The sequence below is a fragment of the Hyaena hyaena genome, unplaced genomic scaffold (assembly GCF_003009895.1).
Source record: "Hyaena hyaena isolate Hyena2069 unplaced genomic scaffold, ASM300989v1 scaffold_20, whole genome shotgun sequence".
NCBI lineage: Eukaryota > Metazoa > Chordata > Mammalia > Carnivora > Hyaenidae > Hyaena > Hyaena hyaena.
Window position 1 is genome coordinate 3,327,746 of NW_024080652.1, and position 24,917 is coordinate 3,352,662.

General features: G+C 54.0%; 1 protein-coding gene across 2 annotated transcripts in view; it reads left to right on the forward strand.

Annotated features, from left to right (window-relative positions):
- SDK1 (sidekick cell adhesion molecule 1) overlaps positions 1-24,145 on the forward strand; it is a 500,361-nt gene extending 476,216 nt beyond the window's left edge. For both annotated transcript variants that reach the window (XM_039226081.1, XM_039226082.1), the window contains 5 exons: positions 1,181-1,345; positions 4,341-4,478; positions 7,502-7,622; positions 8,014-8,143; positions 20,549-24,145. In XM_039226081.1, coding sequence (XP_039082012.1) covers positions 1,181-1,345; positions 4,341-4,478; positions 7,502-7,622; positions 8,014-8,143; positions 20,549-20,800 — 806 coding nt within the window. In that variant the 3' untranslated portion in view covers positions 20,801-24,145. The remainder of the gene's footprint in view (positions 1-1,180; positions 1,346-4,340; positions 4,479-7,501; positions 7,623-8,013; positions 8,144-20,548) is intronic.
- Positions 24,146-24,917: the final 772 nt, after the last annotated feature.

The window sequence follows — 24,917 nt, forward strand, 5'->3', positions numbered from 1 at the left end:
AGTGCTCTGAGCGCCAGTTGGTGGAGGCAGCCACCCTTACTGGAGTACGGGAGTGAGGTCAGGAGGAGTCTGAAAGGGTGAAATGACCCTGTGATTTCCCCACACACACTGCCCTGAGACCAGTAACTGTTCATCGGAACAGGAATCTCACCTGATTCACCATGGGTGGAACAGCCCAAGCAAAGAGTGAGCACATGAGTGTCTGTGGAATGAATGCGTGAATGAATGGGAGGCGGTAGAGGGGAAAGAAAGGGCCACGGGGGCAGAACAGGAGTACAGAGCAGGGCACTCTCTGTGCCCATCATTCCCTGGTCATTCTCGTGCAAACTCAGAACAAAAACCTTGGCCAACGGCCACTCCTTGGGCAAACCTCAATACATTGGGTGGGGGAGGACTTTAAGCCGTGGCCTGCCATTTTGACCTGATTAGCGGTAATGGGCACCTCAGTGAGGAATGAGTGTAAATGTGTCTGTTGAGGAATAAATGATTATGGTGCTATTTTTCTGCCTGTACAGAGATTTGTGCTTTAAAGTCTCATTCACATCCATGCCTTCATTAACCTGTGACTATAAGAGCTTAATCGGTGCAAATTCTAAATCCTATGCAAATACAGACTTATACACCAGCAATTTTCTTCCTGTGTACTGTTGGGCTAATCCACTCGAGTGCATCTGGCATTGCAAGGTGTGTGAGAAGGTGGGTGCCAGATAACCGTCAGCTCCCCGTAAAGCTGTCCACACGTGTGCGTGCATACCCGAATGCGCCCTTCCCCTCCAGGCCTCCTGCTCTCTTTACAGGATCACATACCGGTGCCTGTAAAAGAAATTATAATTCATGAAAGCTCGGTACTTTGAGTGAATATTTTGGGCTCCGAGCCCACTTTTTACCAAGAAACCTCCGTACACGTCTTCACACAGTGCACTCAGTGCGAGGTGCTGTTGTACGCACCAGAGATCCTACTCGAGGTGACATCAGGTCAGAGAGCAGAGATGGGACCAGGGATCCAGTGGGAACGTGACGGGGTGAGGAGAATGTTCAGGAACATGCCATGCTCACCCCAGGGCCTTGGCAGAGTCCCTCCGTCCGGGACGGGGCTGGCCCTTCCTGTCACCTGTGGCTGGGCAGGCGCCGCGTTAAAGGCAGGTAACCACTAACCTCTGCTCCCGTGCTGTGTCCTCAGATGAAGGCCTGTGGGACATGTTCGTGAAGGATATCCCCCGGGGTGCCACATCCTACAGCGTCAGCCTGGACAGGCTCAGGCAGGGAGTGACATACGAGTTCCGCGTGGTGGCTGTCAACCAGGCGGGCTACGGGGAGCCCAGCAACCCCTCCACAGCTGTGTCAGGTAGGGAGCCCTGCCCGAGGAGGGGGGTCTCCAGGCGAAGCTCTCTCCTCTGAGAGAGGAGATGGAGACATGGGGCCGTCATGAAAAGGCAGAGGACTACACCGCCCTTCGTGCAGGCCGTCCCGCCGTCGAGGGCCCAGAGAATGCGGTGCTGGGGGAATGGTACATGTGGAGTGCTCTGACTGCCCTTCCATGCTCTGCTTGAGTGGCCCTTCACTTCTGCCTCACTGTCCCCCAATCAGAGACCAGTGCCAGTGTCCAAGCAGTCTACTTGGGCTAAGCCGTGCCCTCTGGGGTGAAGGCCGCCCTGAGCCCCTCCCATGAGCTGCGGGTTCCTTACTGTGCAGACTTGGGTGACGCCTGAAATGCAAAACTGGCCCCAGCAGCCCGCAGGAGTGTCTTAGCGCCAGACACAGGCTGGGTCTGATGGGGGGCTGCCCAGCCATGAGCCCCGTGCTGGTCGCCACCCTGTGAGATGAGGCCCGACTCCACTCTGGGTGGGAGAGGCGAGGTTTCTTTCCCAGAGCCTGACAGACTAGCCACCATCACTAGCCATGGGGCAGGAGGCGTTACAGATGCGGAAAGAGTAACCATCAGAATCAGGAAGGGCTTCATGGAGGAGGGGGTCTGGGTGGTGAAGAGTGCATAGCAGGGAGCCCACAGGGGAAGGAAGCAGCAGAGACAGAGTCCCAGACAGCAGGCAGGGAGGGGAGGGGAGGCCGCCTCCAGCCCGGGATTATCGGTGGGGGAGTTGCTTGGAGAACAACCCCCATGGGGGCCCCACCCAATACAGTGGTCACACACCTGGGGTGCCGCAGTGGACCCACACCCTGCCCCGGGCAACCTGAGCAGGGAGCCCACTCTGGAGGGACTGCAGGAAGCAAGGTGAGGGTGATTCAGAAAGGGAGCTGGCAGCCCCTACAGGCAGGGCAGGGGCGAGGCCAGACACCCAGACATGTTTCACTTCCCCTGCACATGGGTTTGCTTAAGCTACAGATGGCTCTTGTGTGGAGAAAACATCTCTCATCTCCCATTTGCCACGGACTTGGAGGAAGGACTGTGTCCGTGGGCGCACTCGGGCCCCACAAGCCCTGAGGGCCCGTGGGGGGTCTGCCAGGAGGGGACCCAGCACTCTCCTGGCTTGTTTAACAAATAAGACTTTAACACAGCAAAGTTTTCTCATTTCCTTCATTTCCCTCATGAAAAATGGAACACCCCCAGAAAGAGAGACTAGAATGAGAAACTTCTGGTCACCCGTCACCCCAGTTCCGCAATTCAAGATGCCCCTCTTGGTTCATCCGTGGAAAGTCCATGTGAAGTGGTTCTGGATGCACAGAGTCTCTGGTTCCACGCACACACGCACATGCACACACACACGTGAACACATGCACACACATGCATATGCATGCACACACGCACAGGCACACATGGGTATGCACGCGCACACGCACACACAGCCAATGGCAGCAGCCGGTTCCCACAGGAGAACACTGCCCTCTCACCCTGAAGTTCACAGGGCCCGTGGCCCGCCGTTTCTCTGAAACCAGCCACACCCTTCACCCGCTGTGGCTGCCGGCATGACCGTGCTCACTTCCTTCACCCTTCAGAGCAGCCAGCAGCCCGGCACCTGCCTGCCTGCTCTGCCTCGGGACCTGTCCACAGGTCTGTCCCGGGTGAGAATCTCATGGGCACCAAGGCCTTTCCTTTCCAAGCCCACCTGGGCCTCTTCTACCGGGCAGTCGGCTGGGATTTGTTGGCTCATTACATGGGGGCCCCGAACGTGCAGCCTGAAAACCACTGGTATATTTTGGACTCTAAATGCTGCCAGTCCCCAGGACCCCCTGTGCCCTTACATTATCCAAAATAAATCCCTTTTCTCACCCCAGTGTGTACACAGTCTTCACCTGCCCAGTGAGAAGTTTAACCCCAGGTAGATGTATTTGCTGTGGATTTCAGCCACTGGGAGTGGGACCTTGGGCCTCACCTGTAATGGGCTTCCTGTTTCCTCTGATGCCTTTGAACCAGCTCCTTGTAGGTGCGGGGGCAGGGGGGTGGCGGGGGGGGAGGCACCGAGCAGGACCCCAGGGCCATCCGCCACCCACCAAGAAATAATTCCCATTTTTCTTTTCTTCGTAAACAAGCAAGAAGGGTATCCTTCTTCACAGCAACTTCTAAATGAACCTTTTCTGTTAGGTTCCTCAGAAAACATACGGTGAGATAGACCAGTTGTGCTCAGTTTTGCTGGAGGCACGAAACAAATAAAATATGGCCCCGGCCCTTGGGGAGCCCTGCTGGGGCAGAACAGGCCGGTGGGAGAGTTTCTGGGCTGCTGTGCCTGGGGTCTAGCACCGGGAGTGAGCAGGAGTCAGACCGCGGTGCCCCTCCGGCTAGGACTGCGCCCCATGGCTAATGTGGGGCCACCGAAGGCTTTTAGCAAGGGATGGTTTGTTTCCATCTGAGCAAGATCTCTCTGGTGACAGTGTAGGGAGTGGATTGGGGTGAGTCAGGAAGGGAAGCCCCTGAGAAAAGGCTGTGGCGGGCAGGGGTGGGTGACGGCCATGGGGAGAGGGTCAGGGGACCCAGGGGCTCTCTGGGAGGGAAGCCTAGGCACTGGAAGAGAGTTGGGCGTCCAGGCACACCATTCCTTCCTGTCTGTACCCCGAACAACACCCGCGGGCAGCGGAGGTCAGGGGAAATGGCGCAAAGGACAGTGTGGATGGTCGAGGGCAGAGCGAGCTCTGGGAAAGGACAGCATGGGTGCCCCCAGGTACCCCGAGTCTGGTCCCGCAAAGGAAGGAGCAGCGGCCACATAACCCGCTGCGACCGAGCCTGTGTCTGGGAAGCCAAACCCCACAGCTGCCCATGGTCCCGCCCTCCCTGTGGCTCAGGGCTCATCACCTCCTCCCTCCCCGCCCCCACCCCGCACGGGAGCCCCACAACCCGGGTGGCAGGAGTCTCCAAGGGAGGCGTGTGACTGTGTTGGTGTGCCCCTCAGCACAAGTGGAGACCCCGTTCTACGGGGAGTGGTGGTTCCTCCTGGTGATGGCGCTGTCCAGCCTCATCGTCCTGCTGCTGGTGCTGTTTGCCCTGGTCCTGCACGGACAGAATAAGAGATACAAGAGCTGCGGCACAGGTGAGGCGTCGGCCCTATCCGCCCGCCCCCCTCCCCCGACGTTTTCTCCCCATGTCTCCAGGGTCTGTGGGGCTAGTGTCCCCTTGCATCCCATCCGCCCGCGGTGATAAGACAGGCTCAGCACATTTCCTTCCGGCGGCGGCTGGGTATAGCACACAGGCGCCCGAGAGCCCGGGGGCCCAGATTCCAGCCCCACTCTGCCCGTCAATGAGCCAGGTGTCCCGTCCGTCACTTGGGCCGTTTTGGCCTCCCTGAATCTGTTTTCCCCATAAGCGCCATTGCCCAGATGCAACGGTATTTTTGAATGTAATACTTAAAGTGTTAAAGAGATGAATCCCCAGACTGTCCTGTGTCACGGGGACGCTGAGCTGGGCACGTCTCTGAGTGTCGGCGTGGCTCATGGAGACGCAATGGTGACAAGGTGTGGGGCGCGGCCAGAGAGTTGTGCACTTAGTACCTCGCCTCACACCCCGCGTCCCAGCTCCATGCCCTCCGGCACCCGCCCACCACTGCATCCCCAGTAGAAGCTCCTGGCGTACAGAAGGTTCTCCATACCTGTTTGTTGCTGAGTGGGGCACCCCCATCAGAGAAAGGGACAAACGAACACAGGGCAAAGCTGGACTCCATTTACGGGAAGGTCTGGAACCACCAAAATGAGCCTGAGTTTCTAGAAGACAGAATAGTGGTTGCCTGTTGGCAGAGAAGTATAAACAGAGAAGGTCGATGAGGGAGGCTCTCAGGGTTCGGGGCCCTGGGAGGCGAGGGAGCCCCTCAGGGTTCGGGGCCCTATATCTCTACGCCCAGGGCGGTTATACATATAACACAAAAAAGTCACTATGGATGCCTTAGATTAGTACACTTTATGCACTTATTCTCCTCAATTTTTTAAAAATTCTCCTAATAACCTATGAGACCCCTTCTTTGCACAACTGGAACGTTACTGCGCTCTGTACAAAGGTCTGTAGCCGGACCAAGAATGTGACCAGCCCTCTGGTGTCACCCCGTAGCGAGAGCCCTTCCCCCCAGCTCCTCCGCTTTTCCTCCCTAGGAAGGCGGTCCCCTGGGGTGGGGGGTTCCCTACACACCAGCTGCCCGTGAGCCCTCAGGGATGAGGGGCCGGGCTGAGCAGCCCCCCAGCCTCAGCCTCCCAGTTCCATCTGCCACTGTACCTAACGGGTTAACTGAGCCAGGCGCCTCACGATTTGCTTTCCTAACGTTAAACAATTCATCCCTCCAAGAAAGGATTTATTTTTTTCTGTATAAATTCACTTCTAACAAGTGTTCATAAATCAGATTTTATTCCTGTGGGATTTACTGTGTATGAATGGCATGTCATTTTGTTGAGTTAATGTATTACAGGACCCTGTGTCTGGCACATAGAAAATCTCCCCGCTTTTCACTCTCCTTCTGCATCTGGAAAACAGCCCCCAAAAGGCAGATCTGACCTGCAGCTTCTGATACTCGGCCTCACCCTGGAGTATTAATTTAACAGCATAATTGAAGCCTAGGGAAAAAAAAAAAAAAAAAACGTGTCTCCTCAAATGTGTGCCTTTGTGCCAGGAGATGCGCAGACCCTAAACCTCTACCATCCCAGCCCCGACAGCCTCCCTCACACACCGCCCTCTCTGGATTTCCTTTCCGACAGCGCTGCTCGCCCACTGGTCAGTCACCCCCAGACCCCGACCCACCAGCAGCCCTGCCCACTGTGTGCAGGTCTCTGTTCTGCTGGCTTCTCCTGTTGCAGCCACTGGAGCGTTCCAGCCCCTCGGGGGAGGGGGGTGGGCAGGGTGCTGGTTCGAAGCAGACAGGGTGCCATGAGGTTTTAACAATCCCGGAACAGGCCCCTGTCCCGGAGGCTAGGACAAGAGGCTAGGACAGCAGGAGAGAAACAGGTGGGGTGACTGCCTCTGAGGGCTGTGGCCTAGCCAGGGGACACAGGCGGCGGACAGTAAGGAACGTGCAAACTGAAAAATAGCACTGCTGGTGGTGAGCACCATGGGGGAAGCTACAGATCTCTGGAAGAGGAGGAGGAGGAGGAAGGGGAGGAGGAGGAGATGGAGGAGGAACAGAAGGAGGAAAGGAGCTAGAGGAGGTGGAAGAGGAGGAAATAGAGGTGGAGGAGGAGGTGGAGGAGGAAGAAGAGGAAGTAGAGGAAAAGGAGGAGGGAGAGATGGAGGAAGTGGAGGATATGGAGAGGAGGAGGAGATAGAGGAAGTAGAGGAGAAGGAGGAAGAGGTGAAGGAGGAGGAGATGGAGGAAGAGGTGAAGGAGGAGGAGGAGGTGGAGGAGGAGGAGTGGTTGCTGTCTCCGGTGGTCTGGAAGGTTCTCTCTGGTCTGATGACACTTCGGCTGTGAGCTGAAGGAAGGGGACAGTGTGCCAGGAGGACTCTGGGGGAGGGGCAGACAGTCCTGAGGACGGGAAGACGGGACACTCGGCGTCTCCTGTGGCTTCGCCCAACCTCACGGTTAATCATTTGGATCTGCCGATAGAGTTTAGTATATGTTTTCATACGTATTTATAAACTCATTTTTTAAGCGACTTCTAGCATACTGACAGATACGTGCGGTCATCAGCAGAGCCAATTCTAGAACGTTGTCACCACCCCAGAAAGACACCATGCCCCCTGCACTGTCATCCCCTGTGAATCTACTTTCTACTTACTGTTTTATTACGTGGTCATGAGGTTTTTATTTTGAACTGTATAAAATCGTTAATTTCTCAACTTTAAAAAAAAAAAAAAAGCTCATGCATTCTGAGGGCTCCTCCGTCAAATACTGATGGGAACGCTGACTATTTGGCGTCAGCTCCTCGCACTCTAACCAATATGCTGCCTCCCTCCCGGAGAGCCTCCAACCACCCTGCACACAGAGGCGGGTCAGGCCCAGCTCTGGGCTCTGCTCCAGCGGGGACCCGGTGCCTCCGGTGGGGACCGGCGCACACCTGTGGCCGGCTGGCTGCGCAGCTCAGCAGAGCTGCCGTGAGCCCTTCTCCACAGCCCCCAAACCCATTCTTCCCGGCTTAGGGAAGAGTATCTCCAACATGGAGGAGACCGTGACCCTGGACAACGGAGGGTTTGCCGCCTTGGAGCTCAATAGCCGCCACCTCAACGTCAAGAACACCTTCTCGAAGAAGAACGGGACCAGGTAGGGGCGCAGCGGTCCAAACCAGCCAGGGTGGGGGGTGCTGGCCACACAGGTACCCACCAGAACCCAACAGGGCAGCAGTGAGTCTGGGGGCAGCTGGGAGCATCCTGTGTCCTGTTCCAGATATACAGAAAGAAGGCCCGTCTAGGGAGTGGAGGGGCGCCTTCTGGGGGGCCGAGCGCCCACAGGCTGGCTGAGTGGGAGTCCCAGCCACTTGGGAGTCCCCGCCTCTCAGGCACCACATGTGGCAGACGGGTGCCACCAGAACAGACCCCAGCCCGTCCCAACAGGGCAGCAGCCAGAGGGCAGGTCGGGAGGCCCCCGGGAAGGTATCTGCGGCCCAGAGTCATGCTGAGCCCTCACCTGTCCCATGGGCGGTGTCCCGTCCTAGGTCCCCACCCCGGCCCAGCCCTGGTGGGCTGCACTACTCAGACGAGGACATCTGCAACAAATACAACAGCGCCGTGCTGACCGAGAGCACAAACCTCAAAGAGAAGTCGGTGGATGCTTCGGAATCAGAGGTCAGTGCCTGCGGCCGCTGTCCCCACCTCTGGGCTGAGCCCTCTGCCTTCTCAAGGTGCCGCCTCCCTGGTCCCCACCGAGTCGCAGGGCAGCAGGGCCGGGGGCAGCTGAGTCCCTTTCACTGATGACGAAGGTACTTGCTGGGGTTCCTTTAGGCCCAAGGGCGTTCCCAGATCAGGACTTTGCCCAAGTGGCTTCCAATCCTGAAGCCAGCTCACTTTGCGTGTGGCTCCCATAAATGAGCTGTGTTTTCTGGTAGGGACCGTAGAAGCTGGCCTCTAGACCCCAGCTGGAGTGGCGGACGGCCTGAGCCTGCAAACCCACAGAACCTGGGACCCCGTGCCCGGCTGCCCCCTCCCCCCACCCGCCCCGCTGTTTTGTGCTGATGCAGGATTGAGCCACTGCCGTTATGGGACAGTTATGGGGTCTGGGGACTTGAGACCGGTCTCTGTCCTCACCAAGTAGATGGACCAGGGAGATCTTGCCCTCGAGTGGGTGACCCCCATCCAGGACCCGTGGGCCTGCATGTGTGAGGCCTCCTGTGTGTCTGAGCACTCCTCGTGCAGCTGAGCACACGGGTGCAAGGCCTCTGCCTGGGAGTGGGCAGGAGGGGAGGCCACCGTGGGAGGCTCAGCCTCCCTGCCCCCAGAGGTGCCTCTCCACACAAGCGTGCCATGCTGTCTCAGTGTGACACTAAGGAGCAAAAGCAGCTGAGTGGCAGTCCGCGGTGTGTCTCCCTGTCCGTCCTGAACGTCTCTCTTCCAGACACGCCCAGTGTCGAGAGGCAGGAAAATCACCAAGCCATGTGCTAGACACGTAGGGCTGCCCCACCTCTTGACATTCATACTCTAAATCAATATTTAATCTAAAATAAGTCCCACCTTCATTTGGACCTAAATTCAGGCCTTATTAAGCCCCGAGGCTCAATAAAATGGCTTCTTTTGAACTGTGCTTTGTATGTGAGCTCCAAGTGAGACGGACCGCAGGTGGCTGTCAGCATGACGCCGACCGGCTCTGCCTCGAGTTTCCTGTTTACAGAGGATGCCTGACACCCTGTCTGTGCGGTCGCCTTGGGCCGGGTGAGAACAGCACGCAGCCGGTGGGTCTGAAATCAGGGGGCTCACAAGTGAAATGCTGCAAAACTGACCTGCTTTTTTGTGAGAAGGAAATAGCAGCCTTGGTGAGGCTTTTTCTTGCTGCTTGCGCCAAAAGCAGCACGTTGGGCAGGGGTACGACAGCCTTCCGGCAGGCACCACACGTGCCAACAATTAGGAGACGCGTTTTCATGGCCCCTGCCAGGCATCTGTCCTTAGTTCTTGGCCAGCGCGCGTTAGCCCTGCAGGTAGAGTGAGTAGCAGTCCGACAGGGGGGCAGGCACTCCCTGAGCAGCTACTCTGGGCCGGGCACACTCTTTCATTTTTTATTTATTTTTAATGTCTTTAAGGTTTTATTTATATTTGAGAGAGAAAGGGAGAGAGAAACAGAGTGTGAGCAGAGGAGGGACAAAAAGACAGAACGTGAAGCAGGCTCCAGGCTCTGAGCTGTCAGCACAGAGTGGGACACAGGGCTCGGACCCACAGCGGTGAGACCATGACCTGAGCCGAAGTCAGACACTGAACCTGCTGAGCCCCCAGGTGTGCTCTTTTAATGCTCAGGCCAGCCCCATGGGTTAGGGTGAGTCTCCTCGCTGGCCAGCCAGCAGGACTAAGTCTGAGGTCATCCAGAGCCCAGCCAAGCCCTGGCCTCCACCGGCTTGTCCCACTCGGTGCCCGGGGGTAGGGGGTTCAGCGGCAATCCCGACAGTGGCCACGGTTGGAAGCACAAATTCCGGACTCTGTTTGTGGAAGCATTCTCAAAATGGGTTGACAGGCAGCATTCAGTCTGTCTCTCCTCTCACGCACATGGGGTGTTTTGAGATGCCAGTTCCGCTGGTTTTTACGGACAGTAGTCATGTACACACATCCACGTGTGCACGCACACACGTATACCTGCATACAAACACACACGTCCAGAGGCGGGGGAGAGAGGAAGGGAAGGAGGTGATGGGGAGAGGGGAAGGAGGGGAGGAGGGCCTGCGTAGGAGACAGGCACATGGAATTCACACTAAGCCCTAAGTCGTGATCCTCACATAATAGAGGACAAAGCCGAAGCTTACAGAAGTTTTTCCATCTTCCTTGGACACACACTGGTGGAGTGCACTTGAGAGGCAGACCTGAGGGCCAGGGTCCCATTGCTGTCCTCCCGGCAGACCTGCCGCACAGAACTGAGCCTTCCCAGCTCCATGACTGTGGCTGAGTGTGCGAGGGGCCTGCCTTCCTCTCTCTTGGCAAGCCCTGTGCCCAGAGGAGGCAGCTCCTATTATAATTCCCACAGATGCTTCTCATGGTTCCTAATGCTTTTGGGGTCACAGGCTTTATCAGGAAGCTGATAAGAGGTGTGGATGCTCTATGTACATGCAGAATTTCTCTTAGGGTCTGGGGTCCAGGCCCCCAGGAAGCTCTCACAGGTGCCTCTGGCTAAGGTCCCACGGAGTGCAGGCAAGAACTCACATCCCTGGGTCCTGTCTGCTCCTGGGCCCTCAGGAAGACACAGTGAGGCCCCTCTTTTTTCCAGAGTTCTTAGCTTTCTAATCCTCCTAGGTCCTGTCTTTGAACCTTATGGGTTTGGGAGATGTGTAAGCACCAGATATTCACAGCATCCCAATAGAGGGACCTGGGGACTTCCGTCATCTTGGAAATGCCAGCTCAGATGGGAGAGTTTGCTGTGAACCACATTTATTAAACAGCCTGATTGATATAATTCACACACCACACAACTCGCTCACTTGGAACCTTGGTTATTTAAGAGTGTGTTTTTAATTTCCTCATATTTGTGAATTTCCCAAATGACCTTCTGTTATTGATTTTGTTTTAATTTTATTTCATTATGATGCGGGAATATGCTTTGTATATTTTCAGTCCTTTTAAATTTATTGAGTCTTGTTTTGGGGTCTATGCCAGAACAATGTTCCATATTCACTTGGAAAAAATAATGTGTCATTCTGCGATTGTATGGAGTGCTCTGGACATGTCTGTTAGGGCCAGCTGATTTACAGTATTGTGGGAGCCACCTGGCTGATCTTCTGCCATCCATTAATGTACTCAAGTCTCTAACTATTATTGTTGAACTCTCGATTTCTTGCTCCAATTCAGCCAGTTTAATTTCGTGTATTTCGGTGGCTCTGTTCTCAGGTAGATGTGTGTTTATGATAGCTGTGTCTTGTAGATGAATTGGCCCTTTCATCAGGATAGCATGGCCCTCTTTGTCTCTGGTAACAATTTTGTCTTCACTATTATTTTGTCTGATATTAGTCAGCCACTCCAGTTCTCTTTTGGCTATTGCTGACATTGTATGTTATTTCTGCTCTTGTACTTTCAACCCATTTGTATCTTTGAATCTAGAATGTGTCTCTTACAGATAGCATAGAGCTGGAGAGGTTTTTCTTTCTGCCAATCTCTGCCTTTTGAATAGACAGTCTAATCCATTCATGTGTAATGTAATTACCACTAAGGTAGAATTTACATTTGCCATTTTGATATTTGCCTTTTATATGTCTCATGTCTTTATTCCTCTTTTTTTCCCATTTACTTTCTTCTTTTATAAGTGAAAATTTTCCAGTGCACCATTTTAATTCTCTTGTTTTACTCTATTTTTTCAGTTATTTTTGTTAGTGATTGTTCTAGTATCAACATTTACTTAAGATTTATACTAAATCTCAAAAAAAAAGAGATTTATACTAAATCTCAGTGATGTATAGAAACCTTATTCCTATATAGCTCTCTGGCCTCCTCCCCTTTCTGTGCTATTAATATACATCATACGTTTGTATATCCATAATGTTACAAACTCAGAGATGCATTTTTATAGTTACTACTTTACAGAATTATACATCTTTTAAGGAAGTTGAGGGGAAGGGAGAGCAAATATATATCTGGAGTTTACCATTTTACCCTTCTTGTATACTACTTCTTCATTTCTTCCCACACATTCAAGGTACCATTGGGTGTCATTTCTTCACTCAGCTGTCTCCTTTGTGCTGTTTGTTAAATATGTCACATTTCTGGAGAACCTGGGTGGCTCAGCCGGTTAAGTGTCCAGCTTCGGCTCAGGTAATGATCTCCTAATTCATGAATTCAAGCTGCACATCAGGCTCTGTGCTGACAGCTCAGAGCCTGGAGCCTGCTTCCAATTCTGTATCTCCCCCTCCCTATCTGCCCCTCCCCCACTCACACTCTGTCACTCTCAAAAATAAACATTAAAAAATTTTAATAGAAAATATGTCATATTTCTATACATCATAGGTCCAACAATACAATTATATACATATCATTTTATGCAATTGCTTTTTAACTTAGATAAGAAAATAAAGATGTTGTCTTTTGTAATTACCATGTGTGATCATCTTGGCCAGTACCTTCTGTCTTTTCCTATGAATTTACACTTCTGCTTGCATCCCCTGCTTTCAACCTGACAGTTTTCCTGTAGTATCTCTTGTAAGGCAGGTTGGATAGTGATAAATTTTCCTGCCTCTATGTATCTTGGGAAGCCTTTATTTCACCTTTATTTTTGAGAGTAGTTCTGCTGAACAGAAGATCCTTGGCTGGCAGTTTTCATTCAACACTTTGAATACACTGCCCCACTGCTTTCTGTCTCCCATCTTTTTTCCAATTAGAAGCCAACCCTTAATATTATTCAAGTTCCCTTATCCATGATTTCAAGAGTTTCTGTCTTTGTCTTTTTGACTGTGATGTATCTGGGTATGGGTTTACTTAATGTTTATAGAGCTTTTTGGAGCATAGATTAATGCTTTTGATCAAATCTCAGAAGTTTTAAGCTATTTCTTCCCCTATTTTTTCTACCTCTATCTTTCTCCTCTCATCCTGGTGCTGTCATGACCATTGTGTGAGGGGGTACTCAGCCTTGTCCCACATATATCAGGTGCCCTTTTCTTCCATTATTGTTCTTCTTTGTGTGTGTTCATGCTCTTTCCCCTGTTTTTCAGATTGTGTATCCTCTATCAATACCTCCACGTGCCCTGAATCTTTCCTCTGCCAGACCCAGCGTACCATGGGGCCCTTCTAGTGAATTGTTTATTTTGGCTATTGTATTTGTCAATGCCAAAACTTCTTACTTGGTTCTTTTAAAATGCTTTCTCTATTGGTATGTCCTACTTGGTGCAGTTTTATCATCTTACTTCCATTCTTTGAACGTAGCTTCCTTTAGTTCCGTGAATATATTGTAACAGCTTCTTTCTTTTAACAGCTTCTTTCTTTTTTAATTTGTATTTTAATGTTTATTTATTTTTGAGAGAGAGACTCAGAGCACGAGTAGGAGAGGGGCAGAGAGAGAGGGAGACACAGAATCTGAAGCAGGCTTCAGGCTCTGAGCTGTCAGCACAAAGCCCGATGCGGGGCTTGAACTCATAAACTGTGAGATCATGACCTAAGCCGAAGTTAGACGCTTAACCGGCTGAGCCACCCAGGCGCCCGGGTAATAGCTTCTTTCAAAGTCTTTGTCTCTTGACACTCGGGCCTCCTCAGACACTGCCTCCTCTTTGCTGCAGATGTGGAACACACTGATCTGTTTTATTGCAAACAGTTCATTTCTGTTAATATATTGTGCCACCTGTGAGTATGGCTATCCTCCAGCCCAAGGGTCATTCTTGTTGTTGGCTTATTTATTATGTGGTGAGCTGGCTGGATGAGTTCAGTGGAAGACTGTCCCCCATGGGTGGATTCTCTGATGCTGCTCCTGACAAGCACAGTCTTGGGAACACATTCAGGCCCCCTGAATAGCAGGGATGACGCTGGTCCCAGCCAGGCCCTCTTGTCTCTTTTACTCACCTCCTCCCCACCCCCTGTTAAGATTCTGGATGACCTAAGGCCATCGGCATCACACCAGATCCATCTTAACCTTCACCCCTCACTAGCTCGATTGTTTTTCACAGTGCCCCAGGCTATACGTTACTCCATAGCTCAATCCAATTAAAGTGCAGCCCCTTTACAATGGCAAGATTTTGTCTCTGAATTTTGCTCTGACTCCAAGGAGGCTCTCTGTAGCTCGCTCTTTTCCCTGGTTCTCTCTGTCAAACTGTTGGCCAGTTCGTTGCTTCGCTTGTTACCATCACGGAACTACCAGCTTCCTCTTCATTTCTTATATGTAAGGATTCCCCTGTTTTCAGCAATGCCCTTTAGGCGTGCTCTGTTCCAGTCAAAGCCATTCCCTTTAGGAGAGTTGGGGTTTCTCTGTTCCAATGGGCTGTCTCTCCCCGCTGTGCAGGACTTCTGTGTCACAGCACCAAAGCTGGAGGTGGGGACAGTGGCCCTCCTCTCCCATAGTGATGCACCTTCTGTACACATAAGGCACTGGGTGGAGATGACAGTCCCTGATCTTCTGGGCTTAAACCCCTACTATAAAACTTCTTCCCTACAAGCTGGCCAAGGCTGGGGCGACTAAGGCTCAGTATTCTCAACCTACCACAAGTGGTGTAGACCATCTGGCCTAGGGGTGAAGACAAGGTGAGGCAAGGGAACCCAGTTCCCGTGGCCATACCTGCCAGGGGTAGAGCTGTGTCACAGTGAGCTGGGGACCAGAGGCAGGGGTGGTGCACGGCACAGCTCAAGTGCTTCCAACTCTTGCTGTTCTCAGTGGAGTAAGTCTTTCTCTGTTTGCTATATGTCCTGGCCACTATGCCCAGAGGCTTTAAATGCCTGTTTATAAACTCCAATTAAATCATTGTCTCACCAGCTCCTCACCGGCCATTCTGGAAACACCATTTGCCTTTATAAATATTTAGGGGGGAGAATGGGCTAAGATTCCTAAATATGGCAATGATTTCTGGCCTGACCCTGTAACCCCAAATTCACAGGAATAGAATCAAATTGCCGAACTGTAGACAGAGCCCTCAGAGAGATGAGCAAGGGTCCCAGAGAGAACAGACCCAGGGTGGGCAGCAATAGAATATACCAGTAGCACCTGTTTCAAATGGGACTACATAAATGACTTGCATATGCATTTAGATTTCAGATTTTTTAAAAATGTTTAATGTTTATTTTTGAGAGAGACAGAGACAGAGCACAAACAGGGGAGGGATAGAGAGAGGGGGACCCAGAATCTAAATCAGGCTCCAGGCTCTGAGCTGTCAGCGCAGATCCTGACATGGGGCTCAAACCCATGAACTGCAAGATCATGACCTGAGTCAAGTCGGATGCTTAATTGACTGAGCTACTGGGGCACCCCATGCATTTAGATTTCAGATATTAATCCTCCCTACTAGAGGCAGCTTCTGGGTTTAAATACATTGTACACGGAGATGTCAGGAGCAAAGAGGAAAACATGTTCTTGGCCCTGGGATAAGTCAGTGGTTTGATGTACAGCCGAGCTCAGGAGCGTGGAGGGTAATGCCCTCCTTTCTGGCCCGCCCTCCTCTCCAGAGCCTGGCGAAGTCAGGAGACAGAGACCCTACGCGATCTTTGCTGAAGGAGCTCTTCTGAGAAGCTAATATTTCACTGCGAAAACAGCAATGCCGTCCCTTTCTCCCCAGGGTATTTTTAACCATTTTCAGAAATACTGCTTCAAGTGGAAATTCTGTGGCTGGGCTCACAGTAGCACAAGAGCTTGATCAGAGCCGCTCTGAGTTAGGCTGCCAGTGCCGCCGGTGTTGTAGGGCACGTGCTATGGCTCTTTGTCTGTCTCAGGTTAGGAATGAGAGCGTCTGTCTTTCACACACGACCGCTGTTCAAATCACATTATGAAAACTGTTTTCGATATCCTAAGAAACAGTTCACAGAATCTCTCCCCGCTCCAACCTAGACCCAACCCCTCATACCTGATTAATTCCCTAATGTTATTTGACTCTTTCATCTTGCTCATATAATACCAAAAGTGTTGAGATTATCTCTATTAGCTGTTTGCCAGGCATCTGTGCACCTTTAGAAACTGCCACCACGTCCAATCACCTGCCGTCCTTCTGTGGTTTCCGGGGAAACCAACGCACGTCGCTACTTCATATCACATAGGAAACTTAAAAATTAAAAAAAAATGGACCCTGCAGCATTGCCTTTTCATCAATAATTCTAAGTCACAAAAATACATCCCCATTAAAAAATAATGTCACATAAACAATAAATAGAGCAGGCAGCAGGGGGAAGGATGGCATTTTAAGTCACTGCTCCCTGGTGGAGGTAATGGGGAGGGGTGAGCAGGCGCCAAGAGGCTGGGTGTATGTGTCACATGACCCCACACACACACACTCTTGGGCTCCTGCCTCTCCTGTCTCTCTGCAGGGTAGTCTTAACCTTTCCCAGTGGCTCTTGGCTGGGTCTATGGGCCCGGCGCACTCAGCGCTCACAGCTGTCTGGCTTTGCCGCCTAAAGATCCGTGATCTTCCAGGTGGAGCATAAAGAGTCCCAGGGAGGACTCTGATTGGCTCAGCTTAAGTCACGTGTATACCCATTAGCCAATCACTGTTTAAGGGGGGAGGAGCCATTCAGCCCACGTGACAAGGAAAGGCAGAAAAGGATCACTTCCTGAAGTTCATTCGGGAAGGGCCACACCCAGACAGGAACCCTAGGACATCCCTGTGAGCTAGACAGCCCCCCCAGGGCCCCTTCTTAGCACCCGCATGTCACAGAGCCCTCTCTCCATACTATAGGACCTCTAGGTCCATGGCTAAGAAAATACAGACTGATGTAGCAGCTGAACACATGTGCAGTGAAACTGCATGGTCCACCATGTAAGCAAACACCCCATGGTGGGACACGGAATGCGTTACTATCTGAGCAGGGCTGGACGTGCCTGCAGAAAGGCTGCCTCCTGCAGGAACTCAGGAGTCCCTTCTAGACCAGACTGCCACATGCACACCCCCAACCAGTGCCACTTGGCCACTGTGAGACTGGCTTCTCCACAGCCCAAACGGCTGCAGGAGGAGAAGGGCAGGGGTAGCAAGATGGGGAGAAGTGCCTAAAGGGTCGCCACCTGGGTGCTGGACAGGTCTGCCAAAGCGGGACCGCCAGCACAGGTGACTTCTGCATGTGGTGATGTCCCCTGACACGGAGACCTGACGGAAGACCTACCGCGTGAAGTGTCCTTCTATCCTCTTATGCAGCTGTGCTTCAAGGTGTCTCGAAGTGTTACTGAAAACCTTCATTTCTGCCACCTTTGGCTGTGATACCAGCGCTATCCCTGCCTGCCCAGTGTGACCCTGAGAAGGTCGCTTTCTGGTGTAGGTCTCACAAAGCGAAGAGACTGAATTTAATTGCTCTTTCTCATGTTTTTCCTCTCGCACATCCTTCGTGACCGGCCGGATGGTGCACGGGGCGGCCCGGGCACTGCAGGGTGCAGGGCAAAGAGGGTGAAGATCTTGAATCTTACATTACATCTTCAGATAACCATGACCCCTGACCCCAGTTTGTGAAGCCTGGGGCTAACCTGCCATCATCAGTCCAGAGTGTCCTGTGTGTTCTCGAGAGGAGGTTGCCCCCAACCTATCTCAACGTGAGCTCTTTTCTCCTACATCAGGAATTTAGGACCTAGACATGGTTGTCTGCGGAAGGGACAGACCCAACTCTGGGACTGATAACAGATTCTGCCAGCTTCCTTCACGTAACCCTTGTCGTTCCTGCCTGTCTCAGTTTACACAGAGCTTTACCTCGGAAGCCCCTCAGGTCCTCTGGAAAACGGGTCAAGAATAAACCTTAGCCGCCAGAAATACAGGTGTGCCATCTCTTAACCTGCAGCCCTCCGGGCCAGGTATATTCAAGAATTCGGCGTTTCTCAGGCGTGGGACTACATCGTACCCTACATAGCATCGCTGGCAGGGCCGGGCGGCAATCCATGATCAAGCACATTAGGATTTCTACAGAAAACCTAAGAACATTCACACTAAATAGTTTCACATCAGTGCAGCTCAGACTTAGCTGCCGAATTAGCTCAACGCAGGTCAAGCTTTGCCACCAGGCGAGTCACAAAAATGGCTTTTGATTTTCAGAGCACGGAGGGTTTTGGAATTGCCGGTGGGGGGTCGTGAGTCGGGGCAGCCAACGCAAAGGAGGCCCTGGCGCTGACAACCAGTTCCCCAGGGCTGCAAGGCTCCCCCGCGGCTCCCACCCCGCTGGGGACGCCAGGCCGCTGGCCTGTCTCTGAGCCTCTTTCTTCGTCCGTAAAATAGGAATAAAAATCTCCCCTCACAGGTCACCGTATGGTTTCAGGGACTCTGCGGGGGGTTAACCTGTATGTAGTCACGTCCACTGAACAGAAATTGCTCTTAGGCCTGTGGTCTGTTGTCACCCTCACCGCCCGGTTATGGAGGGGCTAGATGTTCCTGCATCGCGGGCTGTGTCAGGAGGGGACAGTCCTCAGACTTGCATCTGTAGGAGCCCTGACTCTGTACAGAGCAGAGGAACCACATGTGTTTGGCTACCGACAGCTGATTGTCCCGTAAAGTATGCGTCCCGAGAAGTCCCAGATCTGTGACTTACTGTTAATTTCCCGTAAATGTTCCAGTCAGAGCCCATTTTCAAGTCCGTGTCTGGAAAATCCCAGGAGTCTCCGGCTCCCGCTGGGGCCACAAGGGGCTTCTGCACAGCCTAGACATCACCCGCTCTTATGAGCCAACAGGACACAGTCCCCAGATCGCGCGTGATGTGGGCCATTCGCTCCCTGTCAGATGAGGGGCAGTGACTCAGAGCACCAGGGGATCCTCTGCCTTTCCTGAGTCTCCATACAGATGACACATCACGAGTGCTACCCTCACTCCAGCCTGGCCACGGACGGGAACACCCCAGGGCGTCTGAGAACCACACACTCCCGGGCCCCACCGCCCCCAGGCCTGCTCAGTCGAGACCACAGGAAGCATACCCCATGATCTGTGCTCTCCCAAAGCCTCCCTGTTGATTGTGAGACAGCATTTGGGGGTGTCCCACCCTTCATACCACCCAGGCCTCTGGAGACCCTCTTGGGGAGAGAAAAAAGGGCAGGTGTGGCTGAGCTCCTAGGAGCTCAGGCGCCGGACCCAGAGAGGACATGTGCTGGAGTGTCAGGGACGGAGGCCAGGCGGGACACCTTGGAATGCAGAGCTCTACCCAGCCACAGGCTCCCGTCCTGGCCTTGAACTTGGAAGGCTAGATGGCTCCGTGTCTGTACACCCATATTTGGCGTTTCTGAGGAGTATGTGGCCTTTGGGAGGTCCGCGGTGGTGCAGGGAGGTGCCCACTGTGTTTTCAGGGAGTAGGGAGGGGGCATCTCTGTGTGGGGCCCAGCAGAGGAGCCGGCCAGCCTGTGGGTGGACGGCAGGGCTCCCCAGGGGTATACAAAGCTCCTCTGGGGCAGGGCCCTCCCCTCTCTTGGGAAAACCATCTCTGCTATCTGTTACCATTGCTTCCAGTGACTTCAAATCAATCCCAAAACCATGAAACAGGGTCCTGGCTTTAAGAACATGAATGTAGAAACGATGTGGACTAAATGTTCTCAGTGGAAGCTGCTGATTTATTTTATTACAACGACGGGGGCAGGGTTAGAAAACCGCTCAGACTGGCCTTCACCAATCAACGGGGCTGGTCGTGTTCTGTGAGGGGAGGGGTCAGGCTTCTCAGGGCTTGGGGAGGGAGGAGTCGGCGGCTACCGTAGTGGCTCAGTAGGGCCCCTTTCCTTGGTAACTTCCCCGCAGAGGTCCGCACGGATGTGACATAACACGGACATTTGTATCCCACAAAGGACACCCCTTCCTGACCTCCACGGGTGCTCAGGGCCGGCTCCCTTCATTCTGGAGCAGTCTACACCATAGTCCTGGGCAAGCTGAGGGCCCTGGACCATTCTTCCTCCCACCCCCCATGCAGGAGTTCTGCCCTGGGAGGGCACAGAGCACCCCCTTGAGGTGGTGTAGACCTCTCCTGGGGCAGAGGATGACGTGTAGACCTGTCCTGAGGCAGGAGTACAGTGCAGACCCCTCCTGGCATGGGCTGACACACACTGAGGGGCCAGGCGTCTCTGGGACAGCACATGGCCCCCATTTCACTGTAGTGGAGGTGCTGAGCTCAGGCGGGGGAGGGGCGTACCTTGTGTGAACTGTGGGATGTCATGGAGGTGGGGGGCAGGAGAGAGGGTGGGAAACCGTGGACACTAACCATCTCACTTTGGGTGGCTATCGCTGGTCCTGCCTCCTGGCCACTCCGTGCTTCCAGTTCAGGTCCCCTGCCTGTGGCCACCCTCCCCCTGTGGCAGCCCTACCCCTCCCCTCCCCCGTGCCCACCCTCTTCTGTGGCTGACCTCCCCCATTCCTTCATGCCACCCGTCCCCTCCCCTGTGCCCACCCCTTCCCGGGCACCCGCTGCTGCCCAAGGCCCACTCACGCCCGGCTGTCTCCCCAGGGCACCGATTCAGAGTCTGAGGACGCGCCCCCCCAGCACTCCTTCGTCAACCACTACATGAGTGACCCCACCTACTACAACTCGTGGAAGCGGCGGGCCCCAGGCGGGCGCGCCCCGCACAGGTACGAGGCGGTGGCGGGCAGCGAGGCAGGGCCGCACCTGCACACGGTGGTCACCACACAGAGCGCCGTGTTCACACCCACGGGCCCCGGCGCCCGGACTCCACTCACCGGCTTCTCCTCCTTCGTGTGACGGCCGCAGCGGGGCCTCCGCGCACCTTCCAGCCTCCTTTTGTTAAGACAATCACTCCAGTAACTGAGCTCAAGCTTTTGTTCAACCAGAATTCTGACAAGTGATGATTTTACCTACTTGTGAACACTAGATTTCAATTAGAAAGGTTTTTGTAACGGCTTTTTGTAACATCGCTGCCGGAAGCGGGTTTCTTTGTTTTCTTTTCTTTTTATGAGAAGGTGTATTTCAGTGGTGCAATGGCGGGAAGACCCCAGTGGCCCCCAGTCCTGGGTTTCTGCATCTCCCCCCCACATAGGGAGGCTGTGGGGGGAGGAGGAGCGGGGGTCGAGTGAGATGTGCGCCCACGTCCAGGCCGCTCCTTCCTCGTCTCTACCTCCCGTGCCTCTGGAGAACAGCATGTTCCCCTGGCTCTCCGCCGGTGACACGTCCGGCCGGGCTCCCACTCGTTTGCTCCGCATCCACAGAGCCAAGTGTGCCCTGGGCTCAGCGCTTCTCGGCCCAACCGCATCCATCTCTGAAATATTCTCACTGCACACTTTCGAGGCAAGGAGTCGGCCTTCAGGTCCCTGGTGAGGGGGCAGGAGACTGCGCGGCGAGGGCCTTTGGGCCGGTTGGCGGCTCAGTGCTTGCACCCCTGCGTCATTAAAGCAGTGAACCCCCCGGGGCTTTCTTCCTTCCTTTCCTCGAAGCCAATGGTGCAGAGCAGGGGACGGCGTGCGGGGGGCCCTCCCGCGGCGAGCTGTCTGCTTCCCGCGAACACAGCGCACGGCCCACCCCGCGAACCCACAGAGAGCGAGAAGGCGCTTTACAGAATTGCTCATTGTGTCAGAGGCGTGCGTTGTTAACCAGAGGATTTTTTAAATCTTTTTATCTTTTTTTAAAATATGTCACATGAAATGAATGAGTCTCTGCTGTCTCCAGGTGCCTTTTTATTAATTGTTTAGCTTTGTACGTGAGAAAGACGGAAAGCGTCAGCATCTCCAAATAAAGCGAAACAGCTCTGAGAACACGGGGCCCGAATCGCCGCCTCCCCACCAGGCCTCCGACGCCTGCAGACCATGCCCGTCCCCTGAGCGGCCCCTCCCGGCCTCCCTGTCCCGCCCGCTGCCTTGACTGCCAGAGCTGCTGTCCCTGCCCCCAGCCCAGCCCTGCTTTCAGCCTTAACGGGTTTTCTGGAAACTTTCTTTTTCCCCTTTGCTACTTTAGTTTTCATTTTTTTAGCTACATGAAAATAGTATGAACTGCTTTGAAAATTCGAGAGCCCGTAGCGTAGCTGTGGCTCCGGCCATCACACTATTCTCACACGAGGTGGCCGAGGAGTCGGCGGCCAATGCCCCAGGCCAAGGCCACGGTTCAGGTGTAAGCCCCAGAGCTCTGGGAGAGCCCCACACCCCACATTGGCTGCAGGAGGGGGCCGCAACCATGCCCTGAAGGGGTGGAAGCCGGGCCTGGGGCCACGTGTAGAGCACATGCTGTCTCCTCCGCTCTAGTCCGTCTGTACTTCGTGGGACCCTCGGCTGTCGGGGCGGCCGCCGGGGCCCCAGGAGGCCAAGGAGAGTTTTGTGTTGGGCGAAAAGCCCCTTTTCCATTTTTCCAAAAGTTGACAGTGTGGAAAGGTTCTTCTCTCCTTCTCTCTCTCTCTCTCACTCCCCTCCTCTTTCCTCCCTCCCTCCCTTCTCTCCTTCCTGCCTTCTTTTTCTGAGTGGAAGCAGAAATAATCTAAACCAAAAATCCTAGACGCTCTGCCCAAAGCCACTTGTGCGTGAGAATCACCCCCAACAGTTCACTGGACAGGACGAGCTCAGGGCCCCAAGCCCGGCTCCATCCTCTGGGCCCAGGGAACGGCTGGCGAGGGCGGCGGGAGCCCGCACATGGGGCTACGGGCTGCACATTGAACTTCTCGGAAGACAGACACCTGGTGAGAACACGGACAGACACTGCCTTCTGTGCACTTCGAGCTCTAAGCCATACGGACTCCACTATCAATACGGGGGAAAGTATTGTAACGTCGCAGATGAGGACCCTTTGGTTTAAGGTGTGTTCTTTGCTTTGGGGTTTTTGCGACAACATGAAGCTTTCTTTCAGGTTCATTATAGTTCCTGTGCTTCCTCTGCTTCTACTGAACTTATTTTGTGTGTGGGATCATCTGTCTGAGGCTCTGCCGGCGCTATGGCTGCTGGCGGACGGGTAGCATCGCACTCCCAGCCCCCCCTCCCTGTCCCTTGGAGCTGGGGGCTGTGAGAGACGCTGCACCAAAGGAACAGAGTGGGCGTTTGCAGTCAGGTTTCAGCCCTCCTCCCCACCCCCAGCAGTATGGGCGTCGACAAGCATCAGTTCCCACCTCTCATCTTTTCGGGAGGAAAGAATAAGTACCACACAGCCGGAGAGTAGGTATTGGATTTTAATCTCCGTCCTAAGAACAGAACGACGACAAGGTCAGATGTTCTCATCTTGCCTTTTTCTGTACTGATGTCATTCAGGTGCCCCACGGTGAGCAGCGGCTGAGCCGCCCCCCATGAACCCCTCACAGGGTGGCTCATCGGGCCATGAGCTATCCTTTCCCTGTGGAGTTGAGCCAGCAAAGTGGCCAGGCAGAGCCGAGCCCTCTGTGGGAGCTACAGGGACCGGGACAGGGCTGTGCCTCCCTGCCCAGGCACCGGGGCGCAGGTTTCCAGGCAGGTGAGTGGCCCGCGCCCAGCCGGCAGTAAGCACCCCTCCCTCCCTGAACAAATCAGCCCAACGCCACCCCTGTCCTGCCCCAGCCTTCCCTCCCTTTCTGTCACTGACGTGCTTTTAAGGCGAACTCGATTCCGTGTCATAGCAGAGGACGGTGTGACATAGGGCGACGTGGGGACCCATCCCCCACGCCACGAGTGACTGCAGAGGCCCTCGGCCACGGATCCGTCCAGGCCGAGGGGAGGAAGGGTTGCGTGCACGCTGTAAACTTCTTTTGATGCTGTGCTTGTACTTGACCACGACTGGACTGAAGCATGGTGTTTGCGTAATGGATCTGGATCGTAGCATGGTTTCTAGTTTTTGCGAATTCTCGGCACACGGTGTAGCCATTCTCCCAGTGAGCAGTCCACCCGCACACCCATGTCTGGCTCTCTTTAACCCGGGGTCCTGCAGCATGGATCCGGTCCAGAAGGTGGGAACGCCCGGCACCCCAGGAACTCTGTTTCTCAACGTCACCTTCCGGTTTCTCGAGAGCTCAGGTCAGTCCTGAAGCTCTCCCAGCAATGTTTTCTGGAATTGTGCAGAAACCCAGATCTCATTAAAAAAATGTAGGAAGACAGAGAGGTGCTATGGGTACGGTTTTTAATAAAAACATCATTTTGTTCCTTACACGCTTGTGGTTTTCTTCTACACGGGTTGGTGAAATTTCCCAAGTTCCAGGGCTGAGGGTTAAACTCGGAGCTCAGCCCCAGCGTGGCCCCGAACCACACACACAGCCATCCCAGACCCCGCTCCTGTTGAGATGCGGGCGCACACGGGTGGCACACCTGAGGTCACAGGGATTTGACTCCTCCCAGGGAGAGACACGTCAGGGCCACCACATACCCACGCGGTCTGTGAACCATCGCCTTCCTCAGCCCCAAACCACCCCTCCCAAAGACTCCACAGAGCCCAGAGGAGACACTGCACCCCAGCAAACATAGGCTTGGTTGGTGGGAATGCAGGAATCTCCCCTCCGTGCAGGCCTGGCCTCCCTCACCCCAGGTCCTGCCACCCTCAGAGGGGGGTTCTCAGCCATGGTGGGTTCAGAATCCCTGGCAGGGGTTACAAATCCCCATGCCCTGGTCACACCCCGACCAGCTGAGACGGGATCTCTGGGGGCTGGGCCCACACATCTACCATGGGTCTGAAAGCTACCCAGGTGGTCGCATCTGCGTAGGGGAGAGGCAGGGCTGCCAGCCGCAGGGAGGACACGGCTGCGGGTCACAGGAGGACTAGGGCGCCGGTTTGCCCTTTTGCTCCAGAAGCCAGCGCTGCCGTCGACGGGCCCGAGGTAAGAACCTTGCCCTTGTTCTCCTGCCCACCCTCCAGGCAGGTGAAGTTGAAGCCTGCCCGTTTGGCACCACGCCCAGCGTTTCCGGAACTGCGGCTTCCGTGTCAC